The following is a 17933-nucleotide window of genomic DNA, read 5'->3' as shown; positions in this document are numbered from 1 at the left end:
TGCTGCTCACTACCCAGCACATGCTTGAGGTTTCTCTCCAGTCTACAGTTCAAAAAACACTTCGACATCATATCACATATTAACCTTTCAGGAGAATATTCTTAGCACGTATAGAGAAAACAGTGCAGGACGCTGCAGGAGCTTCCAAACAAAAAGATCGTAATTCTGAAGAAATTTCAAAGCATCTCCATGTAGCACCAACTATATTAAAGCACTAAAACACAAGACAATTCCCAAGTCACAATTCGTGTAGATCTTGAGAACTTTCAGTCCATAAACAACAAAAAGTACACTATCGATGAGGATAAAGGACATTCTACAAAACCCATCATCTGTTTTACATGAGCAGTTTCAAAATACGACTCTGCTCCACATGCTTCGGAGAAGCTTGACAAGGAAATGAAGTTAACGTAGATTAAGTTACAATGCATCTAGATGATGAACATCAATGCTAGAGACATGCCCAAGAAACATATGCCAGCGTTTAAGACAGTAGGGATTTCATTACAGACTTCACGTTGAGCTTCTTCAAGTCGGTGTAGTTCTGGCCACAGCCTACAAACATGACGGGTGCACCCGAGGTGTAAACCATGGACAGTGCCGCTCCAACCTTATCATTATTCGTATCAAATTTGGTGAGTAAAATTCCATCGATGCTCTGCGTTTGGGAAGAAGTGGAAAGATCAGCCAGTTTCTGGTTGAATTGGGTGAGCTGGTGAACACCATCATTTCCAACCAGAGCTTCTCCAACAAACAGCACTAAATCAGGGCCATTCATGTTGATGAGCTTTGATAATGCCCTCATTAGAGGTTCGTTATCCTGCATACGTCCAGCAGTGTCGATAAGGACAACATCCTGCTTTGTGCGCTTCGAGTCATAGATGGCATCCCTTGCAACTACAGCAGGATCTCTCTCGTAACCCCTCTGAAATATCGGAATCTGAAGTCTGCGAGCATGGGTGCGAAGCTGCTCTACAGCGCCCGAACGGAAAGTATCACATGCAGCCATCATCACCTTAATGTCATGTTGCTGCAGCCAGTACGCCACCTTGGCCAAATTGGTAGATTTTCCAACTCCGTTGACACCCACAAAGACAATAGTGTACGGTCTACCAGTCTCCTTATCCTGATGAATATCGCCCAGAATGTCGACTGAACGCTTCGGTGTTAGGATTCTCACCAAAGCTTCTTCCATGGCTGCCTGGACAGTGGTAGAAATCCGCGTAAAAGAACCCTGCTGTTTCCCAACAAGACTTGCAGCAACTGACTCACACAGCTTCTCAGCAATATCTGTAGCCACATTCTTTGTCAAAATTTTGAGCGCAGGCTCCAGATCAACATACTCAAGCGTTGCTTTCACTGCGATGCTTTGAACCAGGGAAGTCAACCAACCCTTTTTAGTCCCAGATTCCGTAGTTCGGCTCTCTTTCTCAAGGTCCTCCACTATGTCTCCAACTCGAAAACTCTCATCATCATCGTCCTCGTCCATCAAACTCAGCCCTTTCTCTACGGCAACAATATCAACGCTTTTCTTGCCCTGATCAGCAAAAACATGGCTTGTGAAATCTAGTTTTGAGGGAGGGGGGGCTGTTGAGAAAAGAACTCTTTAAGTAGTTGCTAATGGTCAATAGAGTACAAGTGTTGTTAGGGATATGCCATAAGGTTAGGTGCTGGTCTATAGTGCATTAGAGTACAAGAGGAGGGCTGGTCCTAGGAGATATCCCATATGGATTGTAGCACTTGGTACCTTGGTACTAGTATATAAGGAAAGGGTTGGCATGGGAAGAATTATCTCATACCACACTCTATTTATTAAAGTGCAACCTTTGCTGGTCCTAACTTACTTGTGTGGAGTATGCTTTCTATGTTTCAACAGGTCATGGGCCCACATTCTCTTACCAAGTAAGTTGTTCTTGCATTACTTCTTTGTTGCTTGTTTTTGGTCGTTGAGATCTTATGGTAGAGTGTTGCTAGTGAATTGTTGAAGTCATTGCTCCTGGATTTGTGAGTGTATGAGCTTAGTGCAAGACCTTGATAGTGTCTTTGCTAAAGGAGCACTAGTATTTGAGAGTTTAATGAGAAAGTGAGTCATTTTGAGTGAAGTGACGTTAGAGAGACGTTTGAAAGTCATAAAATCACATTACAAACCATTCTCCACCATTTAGACGTAATTTGGACTCAAAATATGCAAAAAGTTGCAAAACAGCGAATTCTGGGTTTGTAGTTCAGCAATCTTTAAGTAGTCATATCTTTTGCATTACAACTCCAAATCAAGAGTTTTTTGGACCTACTTGTAGCTTGAGATGGCGTCTTTTGAGGGTGATAGCTTAAGAGTTGTTGAAAAGTTTAGAGGTGACAACTTTCACCACTGGAAGGCCAAAATAGAGCTACTTTTGGCGTCATTGGATCTTTGGGAGATAGTAGATGAGGAGGAACTTGCACCTGGGATAGAGGCAAGCATCAAGGAGCAAAAGGACTTCAAAAGACGAGAGAAGAAGGCTTTTGGCATAATTGCCACCAATTTAGATGAAAGCAACTTTGTTCATATCATTTCTTGTAAAGGGGCTGCAGATGCATGGAAGACTCTTTGCAATGTCTATGAAAGTAGGAATCTCTCCAATGTGCTATGGTCAAGGCAAAAATTCTTCACCGTGAAGATAGAAGAAGGTGAAGATCTCATGGCTCATGTGAATAAGGTAAAAGCACTTGCAAACTAACTTGCTGTTGTTGACAAGCCTTTACTTGAAGAAGATGTTGTGATGACATTGCTCTCAAGCCTTCCGGACTCCTATTCCTCCCTCATTGTGGCATTGGAGTCTATTTCAAGGAAAGACCTCACTTTGGACTATGTCACGGTAAGACTAGCCCATGAAGTGACCAAAAGAAAGGAAAAGGAGTCTATTGGGGAGCAATCAGCACTATTTACTAGACCAAGTAAGGCAAGTGCCCCTTTTCAATGTTATCCTCCTAAAACTTGTTACATATGTGAAAAACCAGGCCATTTTGCTAGAAATTATTTCAAGGCATAGAAAGGAGAAAGAGAGAATGCCAACAATGCTTTTCATGACCATGGAGGTGAAGACTTTGCATTCATGGCAAAACAAACTCCTTCTATGCTTGATATGAGTAAATGGATTGTGGATTCCGGATGTACCAAACACATGACTCCATACAAGTGTTCATTTAATACTTATCAACCAATTCAAGCAACCAAGGTTTATTTAGGTGATAATTGTATGGTACAAGCCATTGGAATAGGCACCATTGTAGTGAAGGTGGTGGTAAAGGGCATAAGCAAGAGAATCACTCTCAAGGATGTGTTGCATGTGCCAAAGATGAAGAAGAACCTCCTTTCGGTGAGTAAACTTGTAACTCATGGGTACAAAGTGCAATTTAACATGAATGGATGTTTTGTGAGAACCTGTCAAGGACAAAGACTCGATGAGGGAAAATATACACCAAAAGGCTATCTCGATATAATAAGTCAAAATATAAACAAGTAGGTATATTAAAAGGAAACTGGAATGGCTATTGCCACAAGACAAGAAACTAAAGACTCTTGAACCTGGACTAGAAGCAAGAAAGGAGTTGACAAGAGTGAAGAAGCCTTCACTCTTGTCTCTATATATACTATCTAACTAGGGGCTACGTGGCGACGTTCTATAGGACCTCCAATATGTGTTGACTTTGTAGGACACATGCCTTGACTTACAAGGCAAGTTTTTCTACGTGTGGGCCACATAGTTAGCTTGATCTTCAAGCTAACAACATGTGTGGCACATGGCCAACTTGTTGACCACGTTTCTAATCCAAAAAATCAATTAAAGACACCTATGAAGTCAAAGCAACGTCTAGGAAGTTTCTAGGAAGCTTCTATATTAAATATTATAGAATTAACTTACTTTTATCTACTTTTACTTACTTCTACCTATTTCTATATGTAATTATTAGCTTACATGATTATGGCCGTGACATTATCCCCCCTTCTAGAGACGAGTTCCACGAGGAGCGGTCATCATATGTTGAGGAAATCTATGATGCGACGAATTGTATTCGCCACATACTCTGATCTCTGTTCTCTTCGAAGATGAATGATAGGGCCTCTCAACCATCGATAGTGTCCCATACCAGGGCAGGAAGACCACCCAGTTATTTGATCATTGTTGAGGCCTTCGTAACTTCCTTCGAATAGAATATTCGGAACACCATCAAGAGTTGTTCCTACTTCTAGCAAAATCACCAAACATCGAGAGTCCCTTCCCAAATCGTGATACCAAACGCGTTGTATCTCACCATCTGTTCGAGGAAGAACATGTCGTTCTTGAAGATCTTCATCTCGATTGCGTCGTCTTGAAGGTTGTGACAATCGTAATGTCTCGTTCGGCAGGTCAGCAAACAAAGGTTCTTGAGTTGAATCCGCTGGTTGTTGGCTTTCCATCTAATTAGCGTCACAAATGCAAAGAAGTTACAAACAAGGATAGGAAATTGAATGTTATCTTGCCTCAATCTTGTCTCTTTTATAAGAGAGATTTTCATCTTGGTTTTGATGGATGTCGTTGATGAAAAACTTTGACTTTAGCTGATGCATTTCCTAGATTCCTGGATGGCTCCCATGTGCGTTCACTAATATCATATCCGCGCCAATGAACAAGATATTCCAGCTTATTTCGGCGCCGCCTTGAGTCTAATATCTCTTCCACCTCAAATTCTTCATTATTATCTACTTCTATAGGAGGCGTTGGCATTTGTCTTCTTCCTTGTATATCCACTGTCTTATATGGTTCAAGAAGAGACACGTGGAATACAGGATGGATCTTCATTGACTCCGGTAGATGTAACCGATATGCAACTGGGTTGATCTGTTCAGAAACAGAAAAGGGGCCAAGCCTACGATAGTCCAACTTGTCACAAGGTCGAGTAGTCTTGATATTGCGACGAAGTAGCCATACCTTATCACCCACGTTGATTTGTGGTTGCTCCTTACGATATAGATCTGCGTTTATCTTTTGTCGTTCTTGAGCTTCCTTCAATTGCGTCTTCATTATTGCATGTAACTCTGACAACCGATTTGCCATATCTTCTGCTGCAGGATTATCAACTTTTGAAAAATCAAAAGTATCAAGTCGTGGATGATAGCCATAATTGGCAAAGAAAGGTGTTTGTTGCGTGGAAGAATGTACCGTATTATTATAAGCAAACTCTGCCAATGGCTGAAGGGTTGTCCAATCATCTTGTTGGTAGTTGATAGTACACCTTAAATATTGCTCCAAGACTTGGTTTACGCGCTCTGTTTGTCCATCAGTTTGAAGATGGAAAGCTGAAGATAGCTTTATGTCCACTTTTAAAATCTTGAAAAGGGTCCTCCAAAATCTTGACACAAATTGAGTTCCCCTATCTGATATGATATCTTTAGGTAATCCATGATAGCGATAGATATTATCAATGAAAAGCTTAGCTGTTTCTTCACCTGTGATAGATTTTGTACCTGGCACAAAATGTGCCATCTTGGTGAAACGATCTACTATCACAAATATAGAATCATAAGATCTTGAGCTTGGAAGATCTGTGATGAAATCCATAGAAATAGAAGACCATGGTTGTTCTGGTATAGGTAATGGCTGAAGAAGTCCGTAAGGTCGATGACGAGGAATTTTTGATCTTGAACAAATATCACATGATTGTACAAAGTCTTTGATTGACTTCCACATTTGTGGCCACCAAAAATCTCTTGATATGAGTTCCAAAGTCTTATTATATCCAAAGTGCCCTGCTGCTGGAAAGTCATGAAGTGCTTGAAGAACACGTAAACGTGCTTCTCCTTCTGGAACATATAGGCGTCCTTCAAAATATAATAGATTATTCTTGAACTCGAACTTAGAAGGATCATGAGACTTGGAAGAATTATTCTCGATATCATAAACAAGAGGGTCTGAGGACATACTGGACTGGATTTGCTTGAGAAAAGTTGAATCAACAGTCAATGTTGATTTCATTGCTCGGAGATGAAATTGCTCCGGTTTCAAGAGGACCGTTCTTTGTTGCTCAAAAGCTGCATCTCCTTCTTTTGGTGCAAAATAAGAATGTCTAGATAGGGCATCGGACAAACCTTGTTGTTTTCCTGGCCGATAAGTGATAATGAACTCGAATCTTGACAAAGACATACTCCAACGAGCTTGACGACAATTCAATACGCGTGCTGACATGAAATACTCGAGGTTCTTGTGATCTGTATACACAGTGACTGGACTAGAAGCGCCTTCTAGATAATGACGCCATTCTTGAAAGGAATCCACGATCGCAAGAAGTTTTTTATCGTGGATCTCATAATTGATCTCGGCTGCTGAGAATTTTCTTGAATGAAAAGCTATCGGATGAAGTTTGTCATCTGTTCCCATTTGTGATAAAACTGCACCCAAGGCAAAATCTGATGCATCTGTTTCCATAAAAAATGCCTTGGAAAAGTCAACACGATATAGGACTGGTGCAGAGACAAACGATGTCTTCAAGGCTTCAAATGCTGCTTCCGCTTCTTGATTCCATTGGAATTTATCTTTACTAGTCAAGCATGTAAGTGGAGCTGCAACTCGTGAGAAATCTTTGATGAAGATCCGATAGTAATTGGCAAATCGCAAGAAACATTGGATATCTCTTACTGTCCTTGGAATCTTCCAATCCATGATTGTTTGGACTTTCTTAGAATCCATCATGAGACCATCATTTGAAATGATGTATCCTAAAAAGTCAACTTGAGTAGTGTGAAATACACACTTTTCCATCTTGGCGTACAATCTTGCATCTCTAAGTTTTTGTAATACTTGACGAACATGTATTTCATGTTCTTCGACGTTCTTAGAATAGATCAGGATATCGTCTAGATAGCAGACGACAAAATTGTCTAAGAATTCACGAAATACATCATTCATGAGATGTTGAAAAGCAGCTGGTACATTCGTGAGTCCAAAGGGCATGACATTATATTCGAAATGTCCATACCTGGTTCGAAACGCAGTCTTCCATTCATCTCCTTCTTTGATCCGTACTAGATTATATGCTCCTCTTAGATCTATTTTTGTATAGATCTTAGCTTGATTCAACTGGTCAAGGAGTCCTGATATCAAAGGTAATGGATACCTGTTCTTGATTGTGATCTTGTTGAGTCCTCGATAATCAACACACATTCGTAAAGATCCATCTTTTTTCTTTACGAATAGAATTGGAGCTCCTGCTGGAGATTTTGAATGGCGTATAAAATTCTTCGCTAAATTCTCGTCAATATATGTCTTGAGTTCAGCCATCTCATCTTGCGATAAACTATAAATTGGTCCAAATGGTGGCTGAGTTCCTTCCTTGAGGTCGATTGAACAATCATATGGGTGATGCTCAGGAAGAATATCTGCATCCTTTTTCTCAAAAACGTCTTGATACTCCTGATATTGACTTGGAATGCCAATTGAAGTCTTTACGTTTTCAGAAATAGGTGCAGCATAAATAGCAAAAGTTGATCCTTCTTTTGCTGCGTGTATAAATGCTTTTGCACCTATTAGTACGGGTTTTACTATACTAGACTTATAATTTTTTACTTGGTTGGTAGAACTATTAATAATGCTTTGGGAAAAGTTAAGTTTACGCGAATTCCAATCTATTCGAGGGTTATATTTTTCTAGCCAGAATAAACCTAAAATAACTGGATTGGACGGGGATTTAATTATGTTAAAAGCTATGTAGCTATCATGACCGTCTATTGTTACTTTTATAGGATGAGTTTCATGAGTGACATCTCCAGAAGACAAGGGACGACCATCTATGACTTCTACATGTACTGGTTTAGGTTTTTGTACAAAGGGTATTTTACGACTTTTAACAAATTGTTCATCTAAAAAACATGCTGAGGCTCCCGAATCTAATAAAGCAGAGGCTTTGTAATTCTTAGGTCCTAAATATAAGTCTATTATAAAACAAGGAGAGGGTTCTGAGGAGAGGATAGGACCTTCATTAGGAATTGTACAAGGTTCCAGCTACACGGTCCTTATTGTAGCTGGACGAATCCGTTTTTCGACATGTTGTCTTCTTTGACCGTCGTACCCCTCATTTTATAGTTGCGTCGTTTCTTTGGACAATGTTGAGCAGTGTGTTTAGGTTCTCCACAATATAAACATAATCCTTCTTGACGACGACGAATCTTTTCTTGCTCAGTTAGGGGTTTAAAACGTACCGCGTCAATTTGCATGTCTTCTACTTCTGAATGTACGTTTGGCAAAGATGTTGATGTTGCCATTGAATAATAACGTTGAGGTTCCCGTGAATGATTCTCGGATCGAAATTTGAAAAGTCGATTATCACATTTTACTGCAAAATCGATTGCTTGACTCAAAGTTTGAGGATCAGGTAAGTTGAGCATCAATTTCTTTACTTCGTATTGCAATCCATAAAGAAATTGACTGATGAGTGCAGCATCATCCCACTTGATGTCAATTGCAAGTTGTCGAAATTGTGAAGCATATACTGTTACTGAGCGATTTTCTTGTCGCAGAATTCGGATCTTATTTGTTGCAACACGAGTTGCATCGTGTTCACCATACATAGATCGAAACTCCGCCAAAAAAGCTTCCAAATTGTCCATTATTGGATTTCGTTGTTCAGGAAAAGACGAAAACCACGATAATGCAGAACCAGAAAGTAGAGTGCCAATAAACCTGACTTGTGATCCTGGAGTTGGATAGCTTTGCGGTTGAAGTTCAATTGCCAATTGTACTTGATTGATGAACCCTCAAAACTTTGATCTCGTACCATCAAATTTCTCAAGTAAGGCAATTCTTGGTTCTCTAGTGCTTATAGGATGTTGTACAATTGGAGAAGGAACGTGATTTGTTGTAGATGTTGAAGCAGCTTCGATCATCTTTATATCTCCACTTTCTGCTATTCTTGTTCTTTCCTGTGTTGGTGAATTGAGTTGATGCATCGTAAGCATTAACTCCCTCATTTGTTCTTGCATTTGTGCCATTGCACTCTTCATTTCAACAAGCTCTGCCATAATGACACTAAGAAGAAAAATTTGTTTGATATTGCTCAAGACAAAAGAAAAGAAAGACTTGATAACAAAGAAGATACTAAGAACAATATCAGTTTAGAAGTGGGTAATCCGCAAACTTCTGATACGCTTATGTCTTGTCAAGAAAAAGGGGTAATCCACTCTTACTCAAGAAAAAACAAAGCTCTGATATTGTAAGTGTACTCTTGTCAATCTGTCAAGGACAAAGACTCGATGAGGGAAAATATACACCAAAAGGCTATCTCGATATAATAAGTCAAAATATAAACAAGTAGGTATATTAAAAGGAAACTGGAATGGCTATTGCCACAAGACAAGAAACTAAAGACTCTTGAATTTGGACTAGAAGCAAGAAAGGAATTGACAAGAGTGAAGAAGCCTTCACTCTTGTCTCTATATATACTATCTAACTAGGGACTACGTGGCGACGTTCTATAGGACCTCCAATATGTGTTGACTTTGTAGGACACATGCCTTGACTTACAAGGCAAGTCTTTCTACGTGTGGGCCACATAGTTAGCTTGATCTTCAAGCTAACAACATGTGTGGCACATGGCCAACTTGTTGACCACGTTTCTAATCCAAAAAGTTAATTAAAGACACCTATGAAGTCAAAGCAGCGTCTAGGAAGTTTCTAGGAAGCTTCTATATTAAATATTATAGAATTAACTTACTTTTATCTACTTTTACTTACTTCTACCTATTTCTATATGTAATTATTAGCTTACATGATTATGGCCGTGACAGAACCATGGAAGGCAAAGAAGTAGCAAAAGAGACTAAGAATGGCAATCTCTATATTATCAATTGCAAGAGGATCAATGGAGTGGAGGTTGCTGCCTTTGCTGAATTTTCATCAAATGAAGAGAAGATGGGCATTTGGCATCAAAGACTTGGGCATTTGAATGCCAAAAGCATGAAGGGGCTTCAATCCAAGGTAAATGGCATAGACCTTGGCCATTCTACCATGAATCTTGCTTGTGAGGGATTCATTCAAGGCAAACAACATAGGACACCATTTCTTAGTGGAGTTGTTGAAAGAACAAACCAATTGCTGGAGCTTGTCCATTCCGATGTTTGTGGACCCATGAGGATACCATCTTTGAGTGGTAGTGAAAAGTGGGAGATGTGTCCAAGTGGGAGTAGTGGTGTGTTTGTGGACACATCTTCAATTCCAGCAAACAAACAATGAGATGAAGAAGAGCATTCTCAAAGTGAAGAAGAAGAGGAAGATGCCATGATAGAAGAGCCCAATACTATGAAGACTTCAATTCCAGCAAGATACAACAAGGACCATGAAGAGAATGAAGATGAAGAATACCAACCAATGAGTAAGAGAAAGCACTCCATGAGCCATACAAGGCAACAAGAGGTGCAAGAAGGCTCATCTTCTTTGCATGAAAGAAGATATCCAACACGTGAGAGAAGACCATAAGGTGAATGGTGGAAGAACCACATCTTTCTACAACAATTGGATGTAAGTGGGTGCTTAGAACCAAGAGAGATGCAAACGATTGAAGGTCAACAATAGGCTATGTATTCTTTGTTTGAGTGGGAGCCAAATCTTCGAATTGCAAGACACAACCAAATATTGCAAGGTCCACAATAGGGGCGAAGTATTTGGCAGCAAGTCATAAAGCAATGGAGGCAATTTAGTTGAGGTTGTTATTGGAAGATATTGGAATTGTGCAATTGGAGGCTACTCCATTGAGGTGTGACAATCAAGGATGTCTGGCTTTTGCAAAGAATCCAAAGCATTATGCAAGAACTAAGTACATTGATATTCAGCATCATTTCATAAGAGAGAAGATAGAGATGGAGGTTATTGATATAATGTATTGTGAAACCAAAGACATGTTGGCTGATTTGTTGACAAAAGCCTTAGTTAGAGAAAGACACAACAAGTTGAGTAAGGCATTAGGATTGATAGCTAATTGACCAATAGCAAAGTGAGAGTGTTGAGAAAAGAACTCTTTAAGTAGTTGCTAATGGTCAATAGAGTACAAGTGTTGTTAGGGATATCCCATAAGGTTAGGTGCTGGTCTATAGTGCATTAGAGTACAAGGGGAGGGCTGGTCCTAGGAGATATCCCATATGGATTGTAGCACTTAGTACCTTAGTACTAGTATATAAGGAAAGGGTTGGCATGGGAAGAATTATCTCATACCACACTCTATTTATTAAAGTGCAACCTTGCTGGTCCTAACTTACTTGTGTGGAGTATGCTTTCTATGTTTCAACAGGGGCATCACCCCACACTCTATTCTTCTTCATCGTCTTCTTAGATCCTGCATCCTCCTTAGAAGCAACCTTGAGGCATTCAAAGCCGGATGAGGCTTTCTTTTGCTTGCTGCTCCTAATCTTAACTTACTTACATCAAACGCATTGTCGTGAGACACCCAGTTCGCAGTACTATCTTGTACTATCATTTACACTGACAAGTCCGTTGGCTTTGTTCCCACTGACATGTCCATGATCTGTACCCTCCGATCCAGACTTGATACCGTCTTCTTCACCATCTTCATCTGCCCCGTCGTCCTTTGATTCTGAAAATTTCCTAGCTGACTTCCCACCTTTCTTCAGTATTTGTCCATGTCGTGCTTGCCTGTGAGAACCTTTGCTTGAATTCTCTAGAGACCGTAGCTGCCCAGCCCGCTTGGACTGAGAATTTGCTTCAGTTTCTTTCACTAGTTGCCGATAAGTATCGTCAAAGTCATGATAAACAGTACGTGCCGAAACAAACAAATTGGAAAACTCTCGCATGACCTTTTCCAGAAGCTCGTCCACATAGAGAAGATGCAAAATTCGTTGGTAAATGGCCACAAAGACCAAACCGAGCTCATTGTAGAATCTCCACTTCAAAGTGTACCCAGCCCCAGCTGCATTGTATTGAAATGAACAGTCACCTCCCCTCTTCCAAAAAACATGTCCTGATAAGAGCATCCACTGGGGAGCCCTTTAAGGCCTTGCCTAGCTCCAGGCAAGACCACAGTACCAACCCGCCCCGAGTGAAGATAAGAAACTGCTCCAACATGGTCTTGTCCTGTACAGAATAATGTTTGCCAGAATTTAGGTAAATTCTAAGCGAATTAAACTTGAACTCTTAATGAAAGGTTGCAAAGAGATTCTAGTCAGTATTCTAAGTACTGAATTTGGATTGTGGTTTTAGATGTAGGCGCAAAATCTACTTGAGTTTTGACTTTGTCGTAAGTTATCTTCGTGCAATACATTCACGGATTGAGCGTCTAGCAAGGGTTTCCTTCAGTGCTTTTCCGTGTCAGGAGGAAGGAGATTGTTCTCCTTTCTGCTGCAAACAACTGGCTTAAAAGTTTCATGGTTTGGTATAATCACTAGTACCCAATCAACTTAGAGATGTCCGAAGGCAAAAACATAATTAAAATTTCTTCTTTCTAAGTGACTGGTGATTCTTCCAATTAGGGTTTCGGTGCGGGAATGAGCATTTACGTACATAGGGGGAAAAAACGAAAAAAGAAATTTAAAAAAGGGAATCAAAATAGGATTCATTTCTCGAATGAATCGAAAAAGAAAACTCCGCAAAGGTTTCGCGAAAAATAACGAAATAAATTGTTAGAATCATGCCTGTAGTATACACTCGTATAAACAGTTCGAGCAAAGAAATACCACTTATCGCACAATGGATTGAATCTGTTAACATTGACAAGTTAGCGACACGCCGCCTGACAACAATACACTTTCTGAACACACCACTACCACGAGAGTAGATCCAAAAGAAACCCTTTAGGTTAGGTAACAGGAATTAAAATTCGGCACACATTGAAAAACCATTATTCCACGATCAGAAGCGGCTGCGCCAGAAATAAAAAACACGGGTACCATGAAACATGCATGCAGCGGCTGATCAACTAAGAAGAGGCAAACATCACGGGTGAATCTGTGGAGAATACGAACTGTGAAAATATCTGAGATGACAAAACAGTGTGAGCAAAAGCCCAAATCCCACAAAAGCACGAAGAGGATGTAACTGCACAAAGAAAGTGGTGGCAGATGTGCAGCAAAAAGCGAAGGGAAGGGAAGAAGGGGAGGTGGGGGGGATATTGGCAATACCTCTTTACACGTTACGAATTGTTTTCAATTCTGCACCAATTACTTCATGCAATCTTACAGCTAATGGATGCTGTGATGGTAGAAATGATAAATAAAGGGGAAAAAAGGAATGTGTCATAATTGGCATTTATCAGTATTCACAACACCTTAGATGCACTTAATATTCTCTTCCATTATTTTTCATTTAATTTTTGTAGTGTGCCAACCACTTTCCAACAATTTGTGTTCCTTCCATTATTTGATGTGCTTTTTGGAAATCTATAAATGTATACATCAGTAAATTCAGCGTACAATCATCCATTAAATAACTTCCTTTTGACAAGAAGAAATATTCGATATGCCATAGATGTTATAGCACTATTTTAAATTTTGACAATATATTTTTGATAATATTTTTAGAATATTTTTATTAAATAGTGTAGTTTTCTAAAAGATAGATATCCAAATCTTATATAAATTTGATGTAATTTTAAATCCATTTACTTCAAAGAATGTCATGCAAATTTAAACTTTCTAATATATTAAGGTTTTTATCAAAATTTTATTAAAAATTATATCAAGTCTTTCATGTTATTATCTAGTTTAATTTTTAAAATGATTTATTTTTGAAATATTCTATATATTAAAAAAATTTAAATAATCATTAGTACTTAAATATTATAAAATAATAAGTATTATAAATATCTTGCTTATTAATCATAAAAATAAAATTTTATTATCTTTTAAAAAAACTATCATATTGAAAGATTAACTAATATTAGTGCATGTTTTGTAAAAAGTTGTATAACTTCCCAATAAGATTTTAATACAAAGTTAACACCTACTTTACAAGGGAATTACACTATACATAAACTTCACATGTTAAGTTATTTTTTATGTGAAAATTTATATTTGTTTGATTAATTGCATATGAAATCCTATCATTATGTAAATCTATTGAGAAACAATTAGACACTATGTGATCTTTTAAAAATTGATTCAAGTACTTAGTATCATTAAATATGGTCTAAAAATTTATATCTTATCACATTGAAGTGACTCAAAGAATGTATAAAGTAGCATTTGAAAAATCCAATAAAAAAACATGCATTTCATTTAAATATGTACATTATGATCTACAATAGCAAAAATTTAATTTTTATTTAGATTTCATTCAATTTATATCGATTATTGTATAATAAAAGTTTTTTCTATAAACAAATTTCTCCTGCTTGAAATTTTGGAAAACCTAAAATTTTCAACTTTGTGTCTAAGTTGTTTTATATGAAAATAAGACATAAATTTGTTGCTATTATATTAAAAAAAATTTATTTATTGAATTTGATTTTTTTATAATAAATTATCCATTTAAAAAAAATATATTTTTTACATAATTTAACTTAAAACATCTAATTATTTAAGATTTGGTAACAAAAAATAATATAAATTATTAAAATTTATTAAAATAAATCGGTAAAATAAGAAGTTACATCATGTCCTATATATATATATATATATATATACATATATATCTATATGGAATTGTTAAATTTATCCAAGCATTTACTAAATCAACTCACCCATCCTATCCATCATCAAAAAATTCTCCACTAGTAGATTTGCATTGGTTAAAAACATGTTAAAAAATGGTTGGATCCTCAACCAAGGATAATAGGTGGACTGATTTAATAAATGCTTGGATCACTTTAACAATTCCCTATATATATATATATTATTTTTATAATTTTACAATCTAAATATCTAAATAGCTATTTGAGTTATTAAACCAACTATATATTTTTAGCATTATGACAATTGTTTTTCTTAATTATGCTACATACTATTATATGTGCCAATTTATTCCAAAAATATTTATTAAGCATGGAAGTTAAATAGAATGTAAGATGCAATCATAAAGAGGGTTTAATTGTTTTATCTTTTGTATGGCAACATTGATAAACAAGCTTATGGTAATATTCATTGTATTGTGTATAGGTAGAATAGGACTGGAATTCAAGTTAGAGAAATATTTATAACATTCTAATTTTATTTTTATTTTTTATTTTTTTGTTTTGTTTTGAGACATGCCAAATTTGTAGACCAATGCAAAAGCAAAAGTCTTAATGTTTGTTTGTTTTTTTGTTTGTGTAAAAGAACTAAGTAAAACATTTGTTTATTCAAAATCAAGAAGCACTTTTAAGGTAAGCAATGAGATCAGCACGATCTTGTGGTTTTTTCAAGCCTGGAAAGACCATCTTGGTGCCAGGAATGTACTGCAATGCAAGCATGCTCACGGTCGATTGCAGTTCAGATGCAACAGGCCTTACACTCACTCTACTGCTGGGACGCAATGGCCACTCTGGCCTGGAATGGGATGCATGCAAATCCACTCCTCACAGCCACAGCAATGACAGACAGACACAGACACAGACACAGACATGAAGGGTTGCAGAGACAACAAAACCAACAAAACCAAAACAATAGAGGGGTAGGGCAGGGTTGGGGGTTGAGTGCTGCTGTCTACCTTCTTCGGATTGAGCAGGTACTCGTACAGCGAAGTCTCGTTCCATTTCACCGCCTTGGTTTTGTTTGCTGCCGAATACGAGTATCCTGCTGCAGTTCCCGACGTTCTCCCGAACAATCCTTGCAAGTTGGGTCCTGCACTCACCACCGCAACGGACACACCATTGAACAGCGTATGAATCCATATCCTATCTCCCTTCGTATTGTATGTATTGTTATTATGTATTGTCGAGCATTATCTATCTGAACTGCATTCCAGTCAGAACCATCACTTAACCTAAATGATGTCTTAACCTAAATGCCTCAGTTGGGTGATCTCCTATCGTCCTTCCCATCTCATCAGTGCAGTTTGCGCGCGCTCTTTCCAGCAGCACCTTACTCCCATCAACTCTCTCTTTGTTTATGCTCAGATGGCTACGGTTTGACGGCGGATGAGTTGGATGAGTTGGCTGATTGCACTGTAGGGATCAGTGTTTAAACCTGAATGTCCAGCAGATGAAGTTTATCATACCGTCCAACTCATCCACCCTCCCTTTCAGATCTTCAACCCAGTTTACGGCCCAACATTTTCACGAATGAAGCTTCCAGTTTTAATTGATTTTTTTGCTCCTCAGCTTGTGCGAGTACCAAAAAAGTCTCCTAAAAGCAGCGATTTTGCATCACGAATTATGAACATGTGGCACTACGAAAAAAGCGAAACATACTCCAGGACAATTCCCGACAACAGGGAGACACGTTTGCTTCGTAAAATTGTTCATAAGATGCAAAATATATTACCTAACTGTCTGGTTGGCGTGGGAAATACAAAGGTTTTAATCTGCAAAGCAGCCCAGTCTGTTTCATAAGTGCCGAATCATCACTCCAAGTCGAACGCCATTTCGTTGACAAAGCCTTGTGAACAGGATTCGCTTCTTCATAAAAACACAATGAAGAACATGCGCCCCGTGCCATGTTCTTTAAATGTAGGCGAGTCTATAATGAGAAATCATCTGGAGTGGGGTAGTCTTGGTAAATCGAGATGACCCGGTTATTTTCACTCGAGAATATGATGTTGCTTGAAGGTTGGTATGAAAATGATGGTTCGTGATGATGCGAAGCGCCACAGACCATGAAAACAGGCTGTGTTACTTGAGAATGGCGCCGAAGAACGATGCAAACATGCGGAAATTGCTGTGCGAGGTCAGTCTTCTTTCACATACCTTGCTTGTGGCCTTCAGAGGCGGCGATGCCGTGGCACTGGGCGCATTTGGTCTTGAAGATCTTCTCCCCCGCCTTGCCATTTCCTTTGGGCGCCTCTCCAAATGTTGCCATACTAAGAACACTATGAGGGGACTTGCCCGACGCAAATTCTGGGATCTTAGGCTAAAGGAGGAGTAAGCGTCTCGATCTCTTCAGATAGAAATGGTCAGGAACTTGGAGCTAACATAGATGTTAGCAAGAACGGGATAGAGATTCGGGAGAAAGGCAAGAAAACAAATGCCAGCGCTGTAGGGGAGTGACGGTGAAAGTAGTCCCTTGGAGTCTTACGAGAGAAATTAAGTGTTGGTGGCGGCTTTCGCGAGGGGAGGGCGTGCAGGTTTGTGTAAGGAAAGGAACTCACTCTCTGGATGCCGAGGCTACACTGCAAGTTCCACAGCAGAACATCGAAGTCGTTGACATCTAGATCAATAGAAATAGTTGAATGTGTGAAACCAGATATTGTTCCATGAATTCGGTGTTATGTCAAACGTCATTAATAAGAGTTGTTAAGTCACTCCAAATCGTTTCCCTACATTATATCTCTTTACCTGATCACCCACAAACGTTTCGAAATCGTAGACCTCTTTTTCTATCTTTAACCCCAAGATGAGTTTTCTACGCAATTTATCTCATGATAAATCCTACAGGTGATGTTGTGAACGTTGTGATCAGGGCTTTCTACATCGAAGCCTTCTACCGTTAAAGATGACTAACTGAATCCCACCAGCTCACCCCGGCGATTGAATGACTGTTTCCGAGAAACACCCAAGTAGTCCATCGATGATGTCCTGAGTGGCGATCTCTCAAGGTTACTTAGTACTCAAATTTTCACGGGTAATAGTCTCACCCACTGTGTCGTGGTTCTGTCAAGGAGATTGTACACAACAGTTCCAACTCTGTTTTGGCGAAAGTAATATACCCCTATAGGCTAAATGTTATGCCAACATACAAAGCCAGGGTTTCATGAGGAACAAGGCTGTTTATTCGATTCATGCGAGACCCACAAGTAGTGCCTGCAAATATAATAAAGCGCAGTGGGTAACGTTTTCGGTGATGT

General features: G+C 38.7%; 1 protein-coding gene and 1 pseudogene across 4 annotated transcripts; both read right to left on the bottom strand.

Moving 5' to 3' along the window:
- Nucleotides 1–220: 220 nt before the first annotated feature.
- Nucleotides 221–12355, bottom strand: LOC112275273 (uncharacterized; annotated as a pseudogene).
- A 2788-nt stretch (nucleotides 12356–15143) lies between these two features.
- Nucleotides 15144–17395, bottom strand: LOC112274938 (cytochrome c-1). Of its 4 annotated transcripts, none has more exons than XM_090246266.1 (5): nucleotides 16837–17394; nucleotides 16415–16626; nucleotides 15915–16117; nucleotides 15639–15772; nucleotides 15144–15387 (listed from the first exon to the last, which is right to left on the bottom strand). In XM_090246266.1, exons 3-5 carry the CDS (start codon nucleotides 15970–15972, stop codon nucleotides 15298–15300), a joined length of 282 nt encoding a protein of 93 aa, XP_090102392.1. In that variant the 5' UTR covers nucleotides 15973–16117; nucleotides 16415–16626; nucleotides 16837–17394; the 3' UTR covers nucleotides 15144–15297. The 4 variants fall into 4 exon arrangements, with proteins under 4 accessions (XP_090102392.1, XP_090102393.1, XP_073386213.1 ...); XM_090246267.1 differs by having other exon boundaries at nucleotides 16415–16454; nucleotides 16837–16928; XM_073530112.2 differs by lacking the exon at nucleotides 15915–16117 and having other exon boundaries at nucleotides 16415–16454; nucleotides 16837–17395.
- Between the last annotated feature and the right edge of the window lie 538 nt (nucleotides 17396–17933).

This window comes from Physcomitrium patens, chromosome 22 (assembly GCF_059467195.1).
Source record: "Physcomitrium patens ecotype Gransden chromosome 22, ASM5946719v1, whole genome shotgun sequence".
In the NCBI taxonomy this organism is placed as follows: Eukaryota; Viridiplantae; Streptophyta; class Bryopsida; order Funariales; family Funariaceae; genus Physcomitrium; species Physcomitrium patens.
The sequence above is the reverse complement of the archived record's forward strand: the minus strand, read 5'-3'. Positions and strand labels throughout refer to the sequence as shown.